Source organism: Dinoponera quadriceps, unplaced genomic scaffold, assembly GCF_001313825.1.
Source record: "Dinoponera quadriceps isolate SergipeBrazil2010 unplaced genomic scaffold, ASM131382v1 scaffold1070, whole genome shotgun sequence".
Lineage (NCBI taxonomy): Eukaryota > Metazoa > Arthropoda > Insecta > Hymenoptera > Formicidae > Dinoponera > Dinoponera quadriceps.
This window is the reverse complement of record NW_014555341.1, coordinates 1913962-1935372: the sequence shown is the minus strand read 5'-3', so window position 1 is coordinate 1935372 and position 21411 is coordinate 1913962. Positions and strand designations below refer to the sequence as shown.

At 46.8% G+C, this 21411-nt stretch overlaps 1 protein-coding gene across 1 annotated transcript in view; it reads left to right on the top strand.

Annotated features, from left to right (window-relative positions):
- The first annotated feature begins 1546 nt into the window (after nucleotides 1-1546).
- The window catches only part of LOC106743947 (lachesin), a 349556-nt gene continuing 329691 nt past the window's right edge, over nucleotides 1547-21411 (top strand). The window contains exon 1 of the mRNA XM_014618306.1: nucleotides 1547-2356. Coding sequence (XP_014473792.1) covers nucleotides 2281-2356 — 76 coding nt within the window. The 5' untranslated portion in view covers nucleotides 1547-2280. The remainder of the gene's footprint in view (nucleotides 2357-21411) is intronic.

The following is a 21411-nucleotide window of genomic DNA, read 5'->3' as shown; positions in this document are numbered from 1 at the left end:
TAAGTATAACTATTAAGGATTAAATGTATTAAATTAAGAAATAATAGTGATTCACGAAAAAAATAGCTCCCATAGCTGGGAACTAGCTATTCATATAATACTGAAATTCAGATCATTAGATCTAGTTTTTAGCTGTGGAAGTTATATTATTATGACTATAATTGCACATGGGAAAAAATTAGTTTTCAATCAATAATAGATATTCTCATATATGTATAAGCAAGAATATTAAGATTTTAGAAGATCTTGATTTGTGATTGAATTTATATTGATGCAAATATCACTTGCACTCATTTAAGATTACAAATCTTCTAAGAATATTATAATATTCTTGCTTATATATGAAAATATCTATCATTGATGCAAGACTATTTCTTTCGTATACACGGGAAAAATAATTGGTTCCTGCGACTAAAAACTAGGTCTGGTATTTAAATTTTAGTCGTGTCACATGGATAGCTAGTTTCTAGTTGTCGGAGATAATTATTTTTTTCCGCATAATAATACTGCAATGCAGTATATGTATGTATGATCATAAAGAGTTGATCAGAGTTGTATGAAAATATAAATGAAATTATTGAAAAATAAGCAAAATATATGTATCGAACTATATGAGAAATAACATAAAAAAACATAAAAGAATAATGTACAACGAGAGAGAGAGAGAGAGAGAAAGAGAAAGAGGTAGAGTTACTTCCACCGGTTTGCTCGACATAAATAGCTCCGCCACTTACAGCTACCGTATTCGCGATATTCCGTCGATTACGCATTAGCACGAAATCACCCGTAAGTCGAAATTTTGATGTTGAGTTTCACGCTAAAACACCGAAAACGGGAATTTCAGACATTCTCAGGTTCAAAGTACGGGGTTATATTATATCACTAGAACTGAAGTTGAACTCATTCAGCTATCTTAGCTTCTGCTATGTTGTAGAAATAAATATTTGACGGGGCGAAAGTCGACTCGAGATCGCGGCCGTCTCGTTCGGCGTTCGCGTCCCTCGACGAGCGCGAATTCTCCCGCGAGACGAGGCGGCTGAGGGAATTAGACTGTCGCGGGTCTTGCGGTGGCCGTGAGAAAGGGCCGCGACAGCCGACAATAACCGACGTCTAATGCGGGCAAAGTTCGCCGATCCGTCAACGGCGACAACATCATAATTCTCCGAGGAAGACAGGCGCGCGCGCGCGGGGTCGACAACAAGACGGACCTTTCTCGACGGGCGTGTGTGCGTTCCGGTGCACCCTCGATCTCGCAGCGATCACCCCCGGCGGCCGCGCCAGGAGGAAGAGGGAATCGCAGCGGGGATGCGGAGGCACCGACAGAGAGAAGGAGAGAAGAGAGGAGCAGCGGTCTGCGCGTAACCGGTCCGCGCTTTATCCGCGGCGAACGCAGCAAAGTCAGCGCGCAGGCGCGCCGAGGAAAGTCTCCCCCGCAGGATCATTTCGCGCCGCGACGCCGAGCGGCAGGCCTCATCCGCGTCGGCGGCTGCTGGTCCATGCGGGTTCATCGTCGTCGCGCGGGACGACGACGACGACGGCGACGACACGAGACGTCGAGCACGCGGTCCGTACGATGACGACCGTCCGACAGGGTCCCGCGAGTTAATCGGACAGTCTGTCGGAACGCGCGAGCGATTGACCGAATGCGAACGCGCTGGTCCCGGCCGGAAGATGCTGACCACTCGCGGGTCGCGCGTCGCGACGAGGGCTCCACGTGAGCGCGGGTGTCGTCGGGGCCAGCCGCAGCTCGGCCGCGGAACAGCGTCTGTGAAGGAGCCGCGGATTGCCGTGGACTTGTGAGAGGTTGAGAGAGAGGAGATCCACCCTCGTCGGAGAGAGCGCCGGCTCGCGATTATCTATCCGCGTTCTTCCGGTGACTTTCACGAACTCAGAGCCGGCCGCGGTGGATGATTCGTCTCCCCGAGGTGTTAATCGTGGTGCAGTGGAGATTTCCGTGTCGAAGCGCGCCTAGGTGTGCGTGTGAGAGTCGGGGAGAGTACAGGAACAGATTCTCGAAGAGGGCGAGACCGAGCCGTCGTGGAGGCGCGCTGTTTCCTCGGCTCGACGCGAGGAACTACCGAAAACACCGGGGATACCGTCGCAGTGAGGACACGTTGTACAGTGCGCGGATATAGCGAGAAAGAGAGAGAGAGAGGGAAGAAAAAGAGATCGATGAGTACGCGTGGTGCTCGTCGCAGTGAGTAGAAAAAAGAGAGGGTAAGAAGGAAACGGTTAAACGAGCAAGGATCGGTAGTGCAGCGGGCGAACGAGGTGTTAAAAATGCTGTGTCGCTGGCTCGCCGTGCTGGTACTCGCTGGTTTTCTGCTGGTTATCGAGGCGATCGCGGTCAGCCAAGGTACGTTGCCGCTATCTCGCGCGAAATCCCGCCGCCCTCGTCGCGAGCGTTGGCGAGCGGGTTAAGCCCGACTTCGCCCGCAACGTCCTCGCGGAAACTTACCGCGTCGTCGCGGAAACGCTCGAGATAACGGCGTGCGCACGCCTGCGGGACTAATCAGCGTAATTGAATGTCAGCGATGAAATCTGACACCGTCCTGCCATTTTCGCGCTCGTCCGGCGAACTTATCGCACCGGTGAAATTAATGCCGGCACCGCGCACGCCGGAGGGCTAATCTTCGCAATCAAGCGCCCGCTGATGAAGTCCCGCGCTCTTCCCTTTTCCCAATTAGCACACTTATGATGCCATTAACGCCCGCGGAGAGGAGAGTATCGCCGGCGGAACGGGTGACGGTGTGTTTAACAAAAGCAAACGTACCGCGCAAGAAAGCCCGGCTCCATTACGCGTTGAGCCCGAAGAACCGCCGCCACGGAAGCGAGTCGAGCTTTTTCGCGTACGTCTGCCTGTAATCACTGGCCAGCCTTGCATCACTAATCGGGAATTAATGAGGGGAACGTGCTCTCCCGGGGAATTCGAAAACACTCATCGGACCCGACATATCCTCGAGTCTGCTCGGGGATGCCAGCCGGAATTTCATCTCGCGCGGTATCATCTCGAAAGGGAATTAACTTCTCCCGCGAACGGTGAATTTCACTTCGACATTTTGCTCGATCGGAAGAATTTAACACGGCGGTCGCTCTAATCTGCCGAACGTGTGCGTGCGTGGGAGTACGGGAATTGGTGGGAGCAATAACGAGTCGCTCAGATGTCCGATCGGACGTCCATCGCGCCCGAAATCAGCACCCCGGTGATGAAAGGATCCGCGATCGCCGGGAGTCATCCACGGAGGGATCAGCTTTGGAATTTTCGCGGCGCTCACGCGTCCGAGATCGCCCCGAGTTACGTAACGTTTATCCGCGTTCGTTCGCTCGCTCACGTGGCCGTCGCTCAGGGCGTAATCCGAAGTAATTACGCCGGCGGAGATTGCGTCAGTTCGGCCGCGGCAACTTGGAAGTTGCGCAAACGCTCGCGGAGAACTCGCGCGGCCTACCGCTTCGGGAACGTGTCCGATCGCAGTCGCGCGCTCACTCTCGCGCCGATAATTGTCGCTTCATAGTCAGTGATCCGGGATAATCGCGCGGGTGGAGGGTTGCTCGAGCGCGCCACGTACCGGGAGATGGCATACGTGCTAATGTGCGGAAACACGTGCAAGGGTTTATCCGGGGACGCAAGGTTTAGCGAGGCCGACGGCCGCGACGACTGCGAGATTGCGCAGCCACCGGCGGCCGTTTTACGGGCGCGTCGCCGGTTGAATAATGAAAAGTCGCCGACGCGTGGGAACAAGCAAATAATCGTCACCGAGCGCTCTTGTGGTTACGGGACGCGTGCTCCTTGCAATCGGAACTACCCGGCTCGCCGTGTCGAACACAGACCTGATGCGCACACAGACAACGCAAAAGCGACGGTGCTCCATGCGCGTATTGGCTCGAGAACGTAATTGAGTGCGGCATGCAAACACTCGCGGCGATTGTCTCACCGGCTATCAAGAGAGAGACATTGAGATCCCACTTCTTTGCGACTGACTCCCGTGAACCGGCGTGAACGCGCGATGCTCCGCTGGAGACCGCGCGGAGTAACGGAGAAATTGACGACTGGGAATCTAAGGAAAATCTCGAGACCGCGTATGCCTGAATATAATTTCAATTTAACGTGACGATTGATATTCAAATATCCGTATTACGCGACGGAGAAGGTCGCGCGAACTTTTGTCACTTTTGAATGTTGTCAAGCCGACAAGAACGATGGATGAAACCGGCCGATTTCGGACCTCACAGTGGTAAGTAGAAACAGTATGTTTTCTTGTTTTTGAACTGCTGAATCTGATCGCAGTCTTTGAAAAAGTTTAATTTTTCGGGAACGTATTATAACCACAATATGAAGCTATTAAATATACAAGAAGATTCATTATCAGAACGGTGTGTTAGTGAAAATGTAAAATTATAATAAAATAAACAATATTTCGTGAAAACCGATCGATACGTAAACAACCGAAATTAACAAACGAAGGCTTTATTCGGTCAAAACGGATCTTGGTGCGTAAAAATATTTGTCGCGTAAATCTTACATTTTCAAGTAGTAAAACACTACAAAAGCGAAACGCTTTTAATAAACAGAAATCTTCATATGCTGATTTCAATACTTTCCTGACAAATTCAGACTTCTTAAAGGTCAGAATCAGATTCAGCGGTTTAAAAACCGCAGAAAAATATGCCGTTTTTGCTTGTCGCTCCGGGGGCCAAAATCGAACCGTTTTACCCATCGTCGTTTGCAAGACGGCGTAACATCGAAATAGAAGTGACTCGAGCTACATAAAAGTTCCTTGATTCACGCGATGCGCGCAGGTCAGTCCCTCGATCCGATCATCTCTTATCATGTTCGCGCATCAAACTGATATATTTGCGCGCCGATTTTATTGCTCCCGGCCAATTAGCCGTGAACGGACGCGGAAATACTTGCATGAACGGCGCCGATGTGTAGATACCCGGCCAGGGGCGCGCGTGTTTGTGTGCTGCGTGTGCGTTTAACGCTAATGTGAATTCAGCGCCGACTTGATTGACGTATATGCGAACGATTCACGGGCACGCAGCTCTCTCTCTCTCTCTCTCTCTCGCCCGCAAGTGCATAAGCGATGAGCGGCGATTCCGGGCGCATTAGAAACCCTTCGTAATCGGTGGTGCAGAATCTAACAAGCGCTTTCGGTCAGCGACGAGCTATTCCGCGAGGTATTGAACGCTTGACGCGTTAATCCGTCGCAATTTCCTGGCGCGGCACCAGCCGCGATGTTTTTTTCGCGAGGTACGAATCCGTCGACGCGAGCTTCGCGAAATGAGTAAACAACAACAACGGGACCGGTGAACGACGCGAATTTGTAAACCGCCGGCATCGAAAAGGCGACCGCGGCGCAAGTTGACAGCAGCTTCGCCAGAAGCGATCGCGTGCTATTACGGCACGGTGACGTGAAAAGAACGCGAGTTTTCTCTCGACCGGACGTAGTAAGCTCGACTTAATCCTTATCCGCGATAACGGTCCGAAAGGGAATTAATTAACAGGCGCGACTCACGTCGTTCTCTTTGACACGAGTATTTTTTAATATAATCCGCTTCCGGACGCACTGGGCGTCGCATGCGGCGCGCGTAATTGCGATCGCGCAATTAACTCGGATCGCGATTTAGCCACGATGGTTTTTAATCAGTTCGCGAGTCGCGTCTTAAGCTGCGAGAGAAAGAAAGAGTGAAAGGTAAAAGAAAAACAAAGAGAGAGAGAGAGAGAGAGAGAGTGTGTGTGTGTGTGTGTGTGTGTGTGTGTGTGTGTGTGTGTGAAGGGGAAAGGACGTTTATCCCGCGTTACTTATTAAAGATATCCCCTTTGAACAGTTTGTTATTCAGGTCGTACGCCATTTTTTGTCGTCGTTTACGAACTCTCTCTTGAAGGAGGACGTCTTTTTTTCCCACGTTCTCTGCTTCGGGATCAAATAACCGGAAGAAAACCAGGCTTTTAATAAAGAGGGAGGGCTTCAAAAAGGCCTCCCTCTGCTCTCTAAACCTGTCTTCCCTTACTTTTCTCCGAATCCTATCAAATGACGACGAGCGTCGTTGATCAAGTCGGCCGCCGAGTGAGAGAATTGCAATCTTTTCGGACAATATTGAGGCTCTCGGGAATCCATTAAGACATGCGAGTCGTCGACGCGACGGGGAACAAGCGGTATGGTCGGCAAAAAGCTCTCCGTTCCAGCGGAAACTCGTTAAGGCCGTTCTCTAATTGCGGAAAATCAATCTCGCGGAGTTGCGCGAGCGGGAACGTAGCTTTCCACCGACACGCACAAAATCGCGTCGTTAGTCTCCGTAATTATAGAGACAGGGTAATTATAGGGAAAGCTCATTCCGATTCGACTCAATGCGCAGTTTTATACGGAACACTCGAGAACTTATTTTCATCAGGCGAGTCTTTGATCGATCCAAATTCGGCTTCGCTTTAACGGAAACACGGATTGAACGCCGTCTTTGCCGCCTTTTTAACGTCCCGCGCAAATGTCTTGACAAGTAAACCTCAAAATACCGTAATTCCGTCAAAGTAAAGTCCCGATCGACGCTGAGGAACGAATAAATAAATTGCGTTACGCAATTGGGGGAAAATTACTTGGTTTCATCGACGATCTTCCGAGGGGAAATGAAATCTAAACCGTTTGTATAATCGGTAGTTGCAATTTGTAACATGCCGTTGCCGTAACAACCCACCTGTACGAGGGTAAACTCAATAACCGGATCATAAACTGGAAGGTAAAATCGATCAGTCTGGAACATTGAGGGTTTCTCGGGCCGCGTCCGGGACAAAAGAATCCGCGCGTCGAGATCGGAAGGCGCGAAAGTGGTCGTTCTGGCCGACACGTATCCGGCGGCGGTGCTAATCCGTTTACCTAGGCTCAATCGATAGCTTCGTCCTAGAATTCACGCCGAAACTCAAGCCTCGGAACGCGCTGCGGAGAGCCGTGTAATTGAAAGTAGCTGACAAGCGGTCAAATTCAGTAGCAGCGCCGGCAGCAGCAGTTCAAACAGCGGTTACACGTAATTTTCGTTGCCGACACGGTTACACAAGATTCCGGTGTTACGAATCCGCGATACATACCGGAGCAGTGTAGATGCGTTTGCACAGTATGTACAAATTTCCATTTCCACTCGCGCGCAATACACGCGCGCGTGGCGCGAAAAAGGGCAATTTCACGGCAGGGATGTCTCACAGTTTTTAGTTATCAACGAACGATATATATATATATATATATATATATGTATATATATATATGTATATATGTATGTATATATATGTACGTATATAATAATCGTGGCGGCGGAGTCGGAAAATCGATGGACAGAGAGTCGCGCAGGCGGAAAATATAATAATTACATGACGACGGAGAATTGGCGCGCGGAGTCAATTTATTTGATTTTTTCCATCAAGAGTCTCGCTTCTCGCTCCAACGTGTATGAAGCAATTTGCCGTCGTGCAGTAATAATAGCTACACAATCATTGTTATTCAATTTGATGTACAACACGTACGTGAGTTGCGCGCATTCTATTTCGTACGTACGTGTCCCACACCACCAACGTCCCATAAACAAAGTTTAATTAACCATAACGAAACTGTCAAGCGTACAAACAGAAATTGCAAACTAACATCCCCCTCTCTCTTTCTCTTTCGCTCTCCCCCTTTATTTCCTGATACTAACGTAATTAATTCAATTACATCGAGTTTAACCACACTGGGCGGTATCTGCGAAATTTTCGCGCATAAATAGATATTGAAAAATAACAATCGACGTTCTTACCGTAGTAGGTAAGACTTGAGCGAACGGCTCAGTAGAGAAAACTTGAAATTAACGTGACCTCGTTGCGCCGCGTCGCACATTTCCACTTTCACCAACGACGGTCTACAATTCCGCCCTGAATTCGGGAAGAGGCATCGTCCGACGTAACGCGATCGTAAGAAGCCCGTATCCGTCATTATCTATATAAGCAAATAACCAAGTGCGCTTATATATACTCGACGGCACGCGTTGGTAGTAATTAATAACGACAAGGGTAACCGAGTAACCGCGCCTCGACGAATCATCGGGCGTTGGAGTGTTCGCGCTTCGTAAAAAAATGTAGAAGAATAAAAGCGGGGGGGGGGGGGGGGGGAATACGGTAACGGTTATGCAAAATCGCACGGGGGGAATCAATATCCTCGCAACGCGGCCGTGGAGCAGCCGGCGGATAAGTAGACGCGCGCGCACCGGCGAGAAAATCTCCATAATCATGCGCGCTCGCCGTCATAAATCACTCCCTGTTCGGGGGCCAAGTCCGCGAGACGCCTTGACGCGCGCGATTCCTCGGCTTCATATCGCGAGCTAGTGTCCTGCTTTATGTATTACATAAGCCGGACTCGAGTCGGGCCGTAAGTCGATGACACGTCCTGCCGCGTACGTGCGCGCAACGACCCTCCGCGTGCCGCCACGAGAAAGCCACCCGAGGATACACCCCGTCTTCCTTCCTGCCTGCCTTGTAACCGCTAACGCGGACGAATATCGTCCGTGTTCGAGAGAAGTCGCGAGTCATGTTTCTCGTATTTCTATAAATGGAGATCTCTCGGAAAGTCACGGAGGGAGACGAAAAATAGAAATGCGGGACCGCACTCTCTCGCAACATGTTATTTACCGCCGCGCATGTAGCAATAGCTGTGTTCGACTCTCGCCTCGTATTTGTTAGTCAGGAATTCAGCAGAGGAGAAAGTGATATTACGCTCCCTCATTTACATTTCGTACAACAACTTTGCTAATAATCAATATTTAGAGTTGAAAACATAAGTAATTTACTAGAATTCACCAATAACGGAAATATTAAGTGGCGTCGTAATACCTACAAGGATCATAATATTACCTTCTCTATAGAAAAATTAATAAATAAATAAAAAAGAAATAAAGCCAGCCAAATTTTTCGATGGTTCTTCGAATGCTGATTAGCGTTGGTGAAACTTCAAATATATTGCACGTATCACCACAGTCCGCGACTGGACTATGTTCAACGACGAAGTGCGATCGCGCGCGAGAGGTAATTGTAACATTCGAACTCTCGAGGATTCGCATCCGACTCTTGCACGTGGTCTTTTAATCGCTCTTCTTACGAAGATACCTTTACGGATGGAAGTACCTAATAAATACGCATTAGTATTATNGGGGGGGGGGGGCGGAGAAGAGGGAGAAAGAGAGAGAGAGTTTCACTCCGGAAAAATTAAATGACCCGGGTCCATTAAATTTAAACACGGTATTAAAACACTCGGGATAAAGCGAGATTAAATTAGCGCGAGGGATCGCTTATCTGCAGCACCCGCGAAATCCTCGGCTATTATTTACGAGCGGCTTAGCGCGCGTAGCATACATACATTTCCCGCCGGTATATATCACCTCCCACACCTTTCCCTCCCCCGTCTTGCACTTTTATTATCGGCAAGGTTGACCCGAAGCCGACGCATTTTTCGCACTGCGATCTCTTTTCATTCAGAGAGAAAGAGAGAGGGGAAGAGCATGTGCGCTCTGGCCGGCGCGCGTGCATTTACGACGTTCGCGTGTGACCGTAAATCGCCATTTACAACCCCATCCGGGCCTCTTTTTTCCCTCCTTCTTCCCGAAGTACAACCGCTAATAGGTTTCCGCGAGGATGTTTCGACAAACCAGCGGGCGCGATGTCGAATTTTCCGCCCTCCTTCGGAACCGGCAAAATATCCACCGACCGTGCGCGCGGCGAGTGTGTCTCGTAACTCACCTTTTCGCCGGGAAGACCGCAAAACATAAAGAGCGTTTTGCGTCAGCCTGGGATTCACGACCGGCACTTCCGTAATTTTCCCGCGCACGCACCTATTAAACGAGAGGCTCCTGGTAGCGGCGAAACGCTTTTGAGCCTTTGTATCCCGAGCACTGTGCGATCCTGTGCGCCCTGCGTGGTTTTGAAGTGACGCGCCACATATTACTTCCTTTTAACTCTATTTCGGGAAAAAAGAGAAAAAGAGGAAGAAAAGAGTACAAAGACTAAAAGATGGTTATTTGGGTTAATTGTTAGACGTGGTCACAATATGAATACTCACGTAAACGTAATGTAAATGTAACGTAACGAATTATGTATGAAGTTAAGAAAAATCGTAATATACAGAATGTTTCAACTCCGAATATGTTATTCGCGCAAAAAAGGAAAGATCGTATATCTTGTATCTTGTAAAAGGATTATTATATTGCAGATAGAATCGAATTTTACGAAACCGGCGAATTACCGTCAAAGTTTGGAGATAAAGCCATCGTCGTCGCCGGAGGGATTCATTCTCGACGTTACATCAACCTTCCCGTAACACGTTCACGTGCAACATTCGATTGCGCGTCCGATGCTATCGGCAAGATTACGTTTTTGCGCGACCGGGAAATCCATTACAGTCTTGATGAGATTCGTTACATGGGCGAATGAAAAAATATAAGCGGATCCCGAGCACACGCACGCGCGATGCGATCGATCTAATATAATGCGAGCGATTTCGTGATCGGCACGGGTGGGACTCGCTAATTGAAACGTAATAACGAGGCATTCATCCCCTGTCACGGCAGCGAGAGCAATCATTACTGCAGTGATTTAGCAGCAAGAGGGAAAATATAAGAATCACTGTACGTATTGCCAGGAGGAGGATTATCCGGATTGGAAGGTACACTAAAGAAAAAAGAGGGAAAGAGGAAGAGAAAAAGAAAGAGACCAGGGGAGACTAGCGTATATTGCAGAAACGGGCAAAAATCCACAGTCGTCTCATGAAAAATCTATGTGTATCTCGTTACACGTAATATTCGACGTTGAGGACAGTGAATAATACACTGTAATTTTCAAGGGAAATCGGAAATATCAAGAGTTATGAATTATTCCAATAAATAAATTAAATAACGTTCATATCGCGGCTAATACTCTTTACACGGTAAACTTTGTATTAAATTTAACACATCTCACATATCGCAAAGGGTCCACACAAGTTTTTGTGTTAATTTAACATAAGGTGAACATTCTGAAAAATAACACAAATATAATGTAAAACATTAACACAAAATTAACATCGATAATATGTTAATCGGCGATGAAGTATACAATGTGTTATTTTAACACTTACAAATGTTATTTTAGCATTTATACATGTGTTGAATATCAACACAAAATATTGAGATAACATAAACAAAATGTATTAAATTAACAGATATGTTAAAAATTCAACACAAAGTTTTAACAACGACCGATTTTAACACAAGTACAAAATGTTTCTTCACTGTATAACTGTAACGTTAATACACCTGAAAAATACGCTAACGACGGAGAGTCTTCTGTGCCAGCTTGTTCGTCGAAGGCAAGAAATTTCGAGGTTAATTAATTTCTACAAACGGGCTTACGCATTCGCGCGATGAGGATCGGACGTACCGCCAAATTGCCTACCGTAATTAATAGTTAACGAGTAGACGTTAGATTCGCTCGCAGCACAAAGCCGGCAGAAGGTTACCGCGCGGAGAATTCTCCTCGTAGGAGAATCGACGTGCCTTATAACGTAACTACATAATGAGGTTGTATACAGTTGATCATAGTTACCGTGTCTGCCGTTGCTGGCAAGGGAATCTCGCGCGCGGTAACCGTAACAATGTCATGTCCGGAGTTTTTGGTCGCGTCGACGCGTATCCGGTAGCTGGTGGCCAAATTGCATTCGCCGTAAATAAGCGTCGTTTTAAACGGGACGAGCAGAAACGGCTATTTATTAGTTTCGTACGTTATTCGATAACGATATCAACGAAGCGTCGACTGGATAATCGAGAACCACGTCGAAATAGCACGGGGATCTCACGGCTGATAATCATCCAAGACCCCTGCGCTGGTTTTATAACGAGGTCCCGTCGCTTCGTTGCACAAAGCGCATGTTTAATATTCCAACTTTTCCATATACATAGCTCGCGTACGTGCAACGAGAACGCGGCAAGTGACGCCTTTCGGGTTTATTGAAATCAGCTCGCGAGGTTTCGCGGCTCGACTGTTAAATAAATAGTTGTATTTATTTTTGCAATCACAGAACTCGGTGGACCGAGAGGCCTGTTTGCATTCCTAAGCTGAAAGCAAAGTTTGCGCAACCAATGCTAAACGACGTTACTGCGTACACGCAGGCACGCAACTGCGCAACTATTTTTCTAATCACAACGACAAACATTCGCAGTCGCCGACTGGCTCGACCATTTGACGGATATCGCGGTAACGGCGGGTGAGAAAGCAACAAATCTGCGTTTACGGATCCGCGAATTAATCTGCGCGATATCGGCGAGAAATTCACGCATGCGAGCGATTCCGTACGTAATGCGCCGGTAATCGTACCGACAAAACGTTATCGGAAAAGATTATTAATCGAGGCGTGACGCAAAATGTCCATATTACGAGGTCGGCCGACGACGCAAAAAGGATCCGTATTTAAACGCCGGTACGGCCGCCACGCTACCGTCCCGTGTAATCCGCTTAAACTCGTTTCACCCGGCCAGAATGTCCAGAATTTGTATTATTACAGTCATTACTCCGACCCTCATACGCGCGTAACGGCCAGCCTGGCAATCGCACAGAGATGGTGCTCTAAAATCGAGGGGCGTTCAAAAAGGTATTACGCCCCTATCGATTTTTCTGCATTACGTTGTTTTCACAATGATCCCGTTCGCGCGCGAACCCGAGAGGAAGAATGCTGTTGTTAATTACCGAGAGCGAGAAAAAAATGTAATGTAAATGTACAGAACGCTCTCTCTCTCTCTCTCTCTCTTTCTCTCGTGTTTCTTTATCTTCATATATTATTTGATCCATTATGTAATTATGCAAGAGAATTACCGGACGTTTTTCGCGACAGCGTGAGATGCAGCAACGCTGCATATATCCTCATATATGGATGCGACAATGTTCCGATACTGCTAATCGCAGTGTACATGTAACAATGCGATCGAGTTACATACAATGCTCCGCAAATTTGCGTCTATCGGGTGTTTGGTAAATTCGCGTCTATTGGTCGCCCCGTTTGCTTCGCGTGAGCGAACGTCTCGAGTGATCTATTATGGTTAAAAATATTCAAAGCTTCAGCTCTTCAAAATTGCGAATTTTTGAACCTCTGACAAATTATATTCGAATAATGAAATTTTGACGTGTGAAAATTCGAATATTCGGATATTCGAATGTTTGAATATTCGAAGGTTCAAGAATTGGAAAGTACGTATGTTAGTTTTGCGGGCATAGTAAATAGTATTTATTGTCCTAAAGAATATAATTTTTTCTTGCATTATATCATACTGTTACATATCATGGCGAAATTTACATTGATTTTAAAATACAGTTGACGAGACTTGTTGTTTATTATTTGCGCTTTCTTCATTCACTTTATTTTAAACCAGGCATAAGTGTCTTTAGTTCGGTATCGAGATTAAATCAAATCTCGGAACCGAACTAAAGACACTTATCCAACAAGTATGTCTAAAAGACATCTCAAAGACGTTGTTTAGACATCTTAGACGTCTACCCCCATCCACAACCCTACTTCAAGATAAAAATATTAAGCAAACTGACCAATAACAGTTATTAGAATAATAATCGACCGTGGTTGGTCAATACGCTTATGGCTTACGCACTACAGCAAAGTTATAGACAAGAGCTTATTGCCCAAAGGACGTTTCTACGATGTTTTAGGACGTCTCAATGTTATCCAGGTTAAATTAATATTCTCTAATTGCATAGTATTTTGTTGCGCTCCCCAAAATTAGTTCTATTAACAATTCCGATATTTCGAATCTTCGAATAGAGCTCGAAGCTTCGAATAACTCAACTTTAAATCTTCGAATCTTCGAACCTCGTCGTAAAATGTCGAATTATTGGGAGTACAAATTAGTTCGGTCCGTTTTCTGTGGTCAAAAATGCATTTATTTCAGAACAAAATGAATGAACAGATCAATCAAAGTATTGTCTATCACTGGCTACTACTTTTTCCCACCTCTCAGGCAATTTTCGAATTCCATCTCAAAAAAATGTCTCGTCTTTTGAGGCGATCCAAGTTAGGAGCCAATTTTCGATTTCTGCGAAAGAAGTGGTAAAATCGTCCCGTCACCCTCAACACATATATACGTACACACATGCACGCGCGCGCGCACACACACACACACACACACACACACACATATTATATACACGCGTATATGATTCGCGGTTTATAAAAATAGCGGTATCATCCATTTCAACGCTACCTCGAGAATCTCAGCCGCGAACTTCTTCGAGTTTCTCCGGGCATGGATGATGCCCGCCCCAGTGCCATGCGTGTACTCGTCCAGGCGTCGAGGAAATTGCCGAAGTACACGAAGAACTTTTGCTCCCTGTTGCCTTTGAGTCTGACAAATCTCCCGCCGCCTCCGCCGTCCCCGCTCACGCGTCTACTTCGTGTCGCAACCTAGCCGCATAAAGGCGAGCTTTTTCCCCCGCGGCGCTCGCGTTCGCAATTTTCTCGAAAGCCTTCGAATTTCGAGCCATTCGCCGCCGTCTGCGAACTGCGCCCTCCCCGCTACAGAGTCCGATAAATAAATAAAGCGCCCCTCGACGCTTTACGCTGTATGAATCGCGTTCTTATCGTGCACATCGCCGAGAGAAATGTTTCACGCGAGGAGACGTCGGGAGTTATTAATAAAGTAATTACGCGAAGTGCACGGTTTTTTTTATCCTTTAAGAGGTCATTTGTAAAGCCGGCCGGCACCCGGCGAGAAGTTCAGGAAGCTGAGGAGCTTAGCGCAGCGAGCATATGTCAAAAGGTTGATGTATTTTTCTCTGCGTTCTCTCTCGCCGTCGGCTAACAAATACCTGGCCTTCCTATTCGAGCAATTACGCGCGTCACGTAATCGTTCACGACGCGCGTTCAGCAGAGAGAGAGAGAGAAAGAGAGGGAGAAAAAGAGAGATCGAGTTTCTCGCCGGAGAACTCACACAATTTCCAAATGAAAGCTTTCCCTCACGTTGAATCTCCCCGCGGCGTCATACATATTTTTTTTCTCCCCCGGCAAGATTCCGCTCCCTCGCACCGGCGGATGTAATGAGTGTTTGCATCTCGTACATCATGAAGATAAGCCCGATCACATTTCAACGTCACGACGCGGCCGCGCGGCCTCTGAGAAATCGACTGCTCTCGCGTATCTCTTTTCTGACGCGGCGCAATATCTTAACCAACAAATAAATGGCTTATAAGCGCAGATCGGATGTATATACGCGTGTCTCCGCGGTGTCGCTTTTTCAGCACAGGTCATTTGACATTCACGATGGATCGCACAGTTTTCCCTCGGCGCGATTCCGATAATTGCGCTGTGTGGAAATCGATGAAACGCCAGTGAATCTTCATCTTTCCACGGAAAGGAAGATGTTACATCATAAGGAGAAAGATCACGTTCTCACTTGCAAGGTTCACTGAATGCATTCAAAGATTTACTCTATCCATACTTGCTTCCACACAGCTCTGCGTAAAAACTAATTGCATTTGTTTTACTTGCTGCATGAAATTCGTAAGCGCTACTAAGTATTCGAATTCACTTTACATTGTCAATATATGATTAAAATCTTGCGTTTAAATTAAGTTCATTTATTCACTTATGCATCTCTTTTCATAATTCTTCCGTGCTTGTTAACAAAATTCTCTATTTATAATAATTTATCTGCTTATAATTTCTCTACTTATAATAATTTATCTGCTTATCATTTTCTATTTCTTTTCCCTTCTTCACGCTGTAGCACATTAATATGAAGTATTATGTAAAGCTACGTCCGTAGTTGCGTAGATGCGTACTGCTTATGATTAAGGCGCTTGAAGGATTTTGTCCCAGAGCGCAGACTGAATAATTCTGTTTGTCTGTCTCTCTTCCTCTCTGACAGCATCAGAAAGAAATTCGAGCCTTTAATTAATAGCGGGTTGTATAACAAGGTACAACGTGACAGATCCAATTATCCGATCGCCCGATTGTCTTCTCAGTTACGCAATGTTCCAATCTAGCGTCCGGGGACAAGCTTCAGCTATGCCATGTTGCAATTAAATTGCTCATATGTAGCGCTTTATCATTCGGCCAGCAACCGTCATTTCGAGACAAGCGCGTCGTTTCTTAACGCACACGGCACATCTCTCGTCATAATTTAACCATTTTGCGCCGAGAAACCCTTTAGAACAATCTTTAATATGGCTTTCACTCCATGTGTCACTGAGGAACTTAGCGCTCGCGCGTAATTTACACAGAAAGGGGAAAATGCTGCGTGCGCAAGTCTCCTCCAAGTCGCCGAATAACATCGTTTGTTTTCCTACGAGGATATCGAATTATTTCGCGGAGGGTCAACGACACGGCGTCAACAACGACGACGACGACGATGTCTCGCACTTCGTGTCCGTCGGCGGAGAGCAACGTGACGCGTTCTCCAAGTCGAATTCCCGGTCGTGTCATCCATAACGCGGCACCGTGAGTCGCGATAAATAAAAGAACGTCGTAATCTCAGTGGTCGGCCGCGTCTTACGTATGTATGAAGGGGTAACCGTGCCCTGAACAGACGCCGCGCGCGCCTTTGGACGAGAAGGGGTGCAGGAGTTAGGCTGTCCGGGAAGTTGATATAGAGCCTCGAGAGACGGCCCCCGCCGGCCTCCGACATTGAATTATAGCGACGGCTCCTGGCGAAACCGGAAACTTGTTATCCAAGGTTATGACGGTATAAAAATACTCGTCGTTAAGAGTCCCGAAGTTCGGAAGTATCGGTGCGTCGCGACGGCCGATGATTTCCCAATGAGTTAAGAATGTGTCAACGCGCCATAGCCGCGCCACTGGCGATCCTCTAACTTCATCGTCCACTGGATATCCGAACCAACGAATGCCGTGCGGATTGTTTTAGAAATTCGTTGAATATTTCCCGCGCGCCCGTTCCTCTCTATTAGCCCGATGAAACGAGAACTCGTGCAAACGGAACGCCTCTTTTGTTGGATTATGCGCGGAAAAGAGGAATTAGCTCTCACAGCTAAAAATTGGCTGTCCAAATAATACACATGAAATTTGGCAGAGCGACACGGGATAAAATTTCATGTTAAATTTAACACATTTCATATGTACCAAACGGTCCGTTCAAATTTTCGTGTTAATTTAACACAAGGTGAATACGTAGGGGTAATACTGAAAAATAACACAAATATTATAGTGAAAATTAACACAGAATTAACGCATTAATCAACATTGAAATATAAAATGTTATTTTATACTTACACATGTTGAATATCGACACAACACAAAATGTTGAGATAACATAAGCATAATATGTTAAATTAACACACGAGTATGTTACAAATTTTAACGGAAAAATTTCAACAAGGCCCGAAATTTTAACACAAGTACGAGGTGTTTTTTTCTACTACGTAGTTTTTATCTGTGTAGTTTTTATCTGCGAGAGTTAATTCCTTCTTACGCATACGGCTATAATTATTAGCCACAACTAAAAACCCGATCTGGCAGCTGAATTTCAGTTGTATTATATGGACAGCTATTTTTAACTGTGGGAACTAATTCCTCTTTTCCATGTGGTCTTTCTTTCGTCGATGAGGTGAGTTTCAGCGGGGGGCTCCGGTAGATAGGGTCGTTGACTTAGATAGATGAATCGCGCTCAATTGAAAATAGTCGATGCTCTCGCCTCCTTCCCTCCGTGACCTCGCGATGAATATTAATCGTAGCATTAGAAAATCATTACGCTACCCTATCCGAGCGATACGACTTTAATTAACTCAGTCGACCTTGCCATGAATTTGGCGCGCGCATCGTTTAATGTATACACCGGGGATTAAGAGATTCCGATCTAATTTACTTCCGGGTCCGCGCGCATTCGCTTCAAATGTATTCTTCGAGTACAGCTATGAATACAAATTTTCAACGCGTAAGCTCGAATATGTAAGCGACGCGGGCTGTTGGCTCAGATTTATTAAATTCAGCCCGCGGAAAGCAGCCTGGCGAAGAAGAGTCCGACGGAGACCTATAAAACGCATTGAAGGTCGTCGCAGTGAATCCTCCACATCGGCGTGGATTGCGCTACCCGGAAGCACTCATGAATGTGGAATTCACGACTGTCGAGAGCATAATTTGATGGAGGGGACTATCGCATATCTCATTTTCCCTGAAATTTTAACTTCGTCCTGTTCATCGTGAGCGTGCGAAGCTCGTTACAAGCTGCCTAAATTGGACGCTTTTACAGCAGCAAGCCCTTTTTAGCAGATACACTAGACTATGTTAGCAAGATTTTTCCTCCTTGCAGCGCGCGTAGACGCGAGAAGATGATCTTGTTTGCGTCAGATTTATCACATCGAACCCTAAGTTTCTAATTAATTTTGCAGGACACCGATAGAGAAAAAAAGTTATAATTGAGGAGAAATACCGTTATGCAGATTTACAGCGCAACTTCGTTATATATACCGTGATTATATAAGAAACGAGTCACGAGATATGTAACCTGAGGACTCGGCCGTGAGTGGGAGCGACGCTCTCGCAATCAACGACGCCTCTTCCTACACGCGAGGTGCAATTAGGCGTTCGTCGGGCCGATTTACGCTCGACCGACGCCGAAAAGGAAAGAGGCGAGAGAAAAACGAAAAAGGGAGGCACACGCAGGAGGAAAAATGTAGAAAAAATTCAGTCTCGGCCGGACGAGGAACGCGAATTTATTTCAGAAACCCCGTTTGATTTCCCAGGGCGAAATCCTTTTGAAGAATCGCGTGACCTATCGCGCGCGCCCGCGTCGCACACCCGCACCCTCGCCGCCGCCACCGTCGTCGTTACCCTCCACGTTTTACGCGTAAGCATGAATAGGCTTTGACACTGCGACTGAATCTGCCGCGTGTAAAATCGACATCTGAAATTCCATATTTCCTACCGTCATACACGGACGGGGGATGGGGATGGGGGGGAGGGGGGACGCATGAATGGCGCCGAGTACCGATTGGAGGCGAAACTGCGCGAGTACCGATGACGAAACGTCACAGAGGAAGAGGCGTTTAACTGGCTCGCGAATTAATCGCGTTAATTGACTTGCGAATTGTCGCGGTGATTAACTCGCGAATATTGAACGGGGAACACGTCATGGTCAAACGGTCGTGAGCGGGAGGACGAGGGCGAAAAGCCGAGAAGCGATGTCGTTCGCAATACACTATTGTACCTTCAACAACGCATTTTTTAACGACTTTCCGGACGATCTAATCTCGCCCGTTCGCGCGCGTATGCGCATCATTTCATTAATTTCGTCGCTTCGAATGTATTCTATAAGATGAATAATAGAGGCATGTGCAAAGTTCATACAGTCATGCGTTACTATTACTTTCCTCCATTATAATCACCGACCGGTATAATCCGGTAATTTTTCATTAATCCCGATTAATATGCACGGTGTCCCGTTACCACTAATTATGGCCGTTTTAATTACATTATGTTTCGCTTCGCGCGATTACGCCAGCGGCGGAAAATATTACGCAATCCATTGAATTCGTTAAGTGAAATTCAGTCAGCTCCCGCGGACTCCGGGGTGGACGCGCATGGCATAAGGGCGAGGGAGGGATCGATGTCGTTGCCGTCACCGTCGTCGTGGTGTGGTGCAACAGCCGACGAGCGCATTCGGGGAAAGAAACGGTCGTCCGAAGAGGAAGGGAAAACGCAAAACAAACGCGACGCGAGAATTGACCGAGAAAATTGGGTGGCTGCATCGAATTAGCCTGGAAAACGACTGCACCTCGCGCGCCGTCGCTGCTGCTGCGGAGGGCAGCGGCAAGAAGAACGGCGGCTGATCCGAGGGCCAATAATTGCGCAGCTTACCATACGTTATGTCACAAACTAGCGCAGCATTAGCGAAATGGGGTTGCGCGGATGTAAAATGATTATATGCGCCTCTCTAGGCCGCAACGAACATCGCGGACCGGCGGCTCGTACTCGCGTAAGCTTTATGTAAACCTTTGATTTAAGAGCCGAGTCGAGCGATCAGGCTTGAACGCTCTCGCGAGGCAACGCCGAGCCGCCGGATGAAATATCCCCCGCGAATTTCCCGGGGAAAAATCGAATCCGGGGACTGCCCGAATAGAAATGTACATAATCCGGTCGGCTGGAGTCGAAAACTAGCAAATCGTTAGTACAAACCAGATTAAATTCTTTAGCTTGTTACTAGATTGTTACTGGCTATTCACTAAAATGTAGAATCGGCTTTGCGGTTTTAGCCGCTGTCTAATCATTGTGTATCAAATATGATGGAGTAGACAGCTCTGTTGATTCTAAATATATAATCGACATTAGCGTTTAAAACTGAAGCAAATCAAAATCGAGGGAATGTTATTCCATAAAAATCCTAGGAAAACAGAAGCAAGCATTACACTGTTGCCTGGCAAATAGTTGTTGATCTTGTCATTTCTTTTAACTATCGGCTAACTTATTCAATCATTATCCAGCCACTGGAAGAAGTATGCGTTACATTACTCGTTAATAATGATATTAAACATAAATTTACCATCTCGTGGCTAAATGATGACCCATGAGATTTAATTTTTACTAGGGTGCGTTTCCTGTATAGTTATGAGCGAAGAGCGACAGTGGGAAGTGCATTTTAACCCTGGTTGCGCTTCATTCTACGATAAAAGGGACAAGTGTGGCCGCGATAAAAGTTTCCACCGTTTCTTCGCAGTGTCGCGGGAGGAGCGGACTATTTATCGCGCTGATTACATCTCTTCGGTCGCACAGATTACGCGAAAATTATTCACACATCATTTTCTCGTTTCCGCCGAAAGAGATCCGACTTCTGACGAGAATCGCGGTGTTATCGCGACAAAGCGATATTTCGAACTTCCGACTACCGTTGAAAAATATACGAGAAATTCAAGATTAAATAAAGTCAAGAGAACTCCGGCCGTCTATACTCCGGCACATAGCGCGCGGCTGTTTTTCCGAAAAAAAGACCGTACGTCCAACAATCGCATGCGTTAACGTGGAAATGACATTATTAAGCAGACTTTTGCGTTTTTCGCTCGCGCCTGTCAGTCCGACCGGGGAGTTTTGCCCACGAGAAACACAAGAGTCGGGAGAGTATCTCTCGAGGTGGTGTGCACTCCACGCGGAACAACAACTCTATTACGGGCCGCTTGTTCCAGTCAAAAGAAGCCGGCGGAATTTCCCTTCACAGTCGGCGTCGAAATGCGCGGCGGGAGTCGAGCAGAGCGCTATACGTACGCGAGGCCGATTCATCCGTTGCGCCTCTCCGGCATGGAGATACGCCAAAGAATTCCCTCTCCATTTCTTCAATGTACTAACCGTTGAGAGAACTGCTCTCGGCCCTCTCCTTCCCTCTCTTTTCCTCTCTCCTCCCCCATATTCTCGCCTCTCCCTTTTT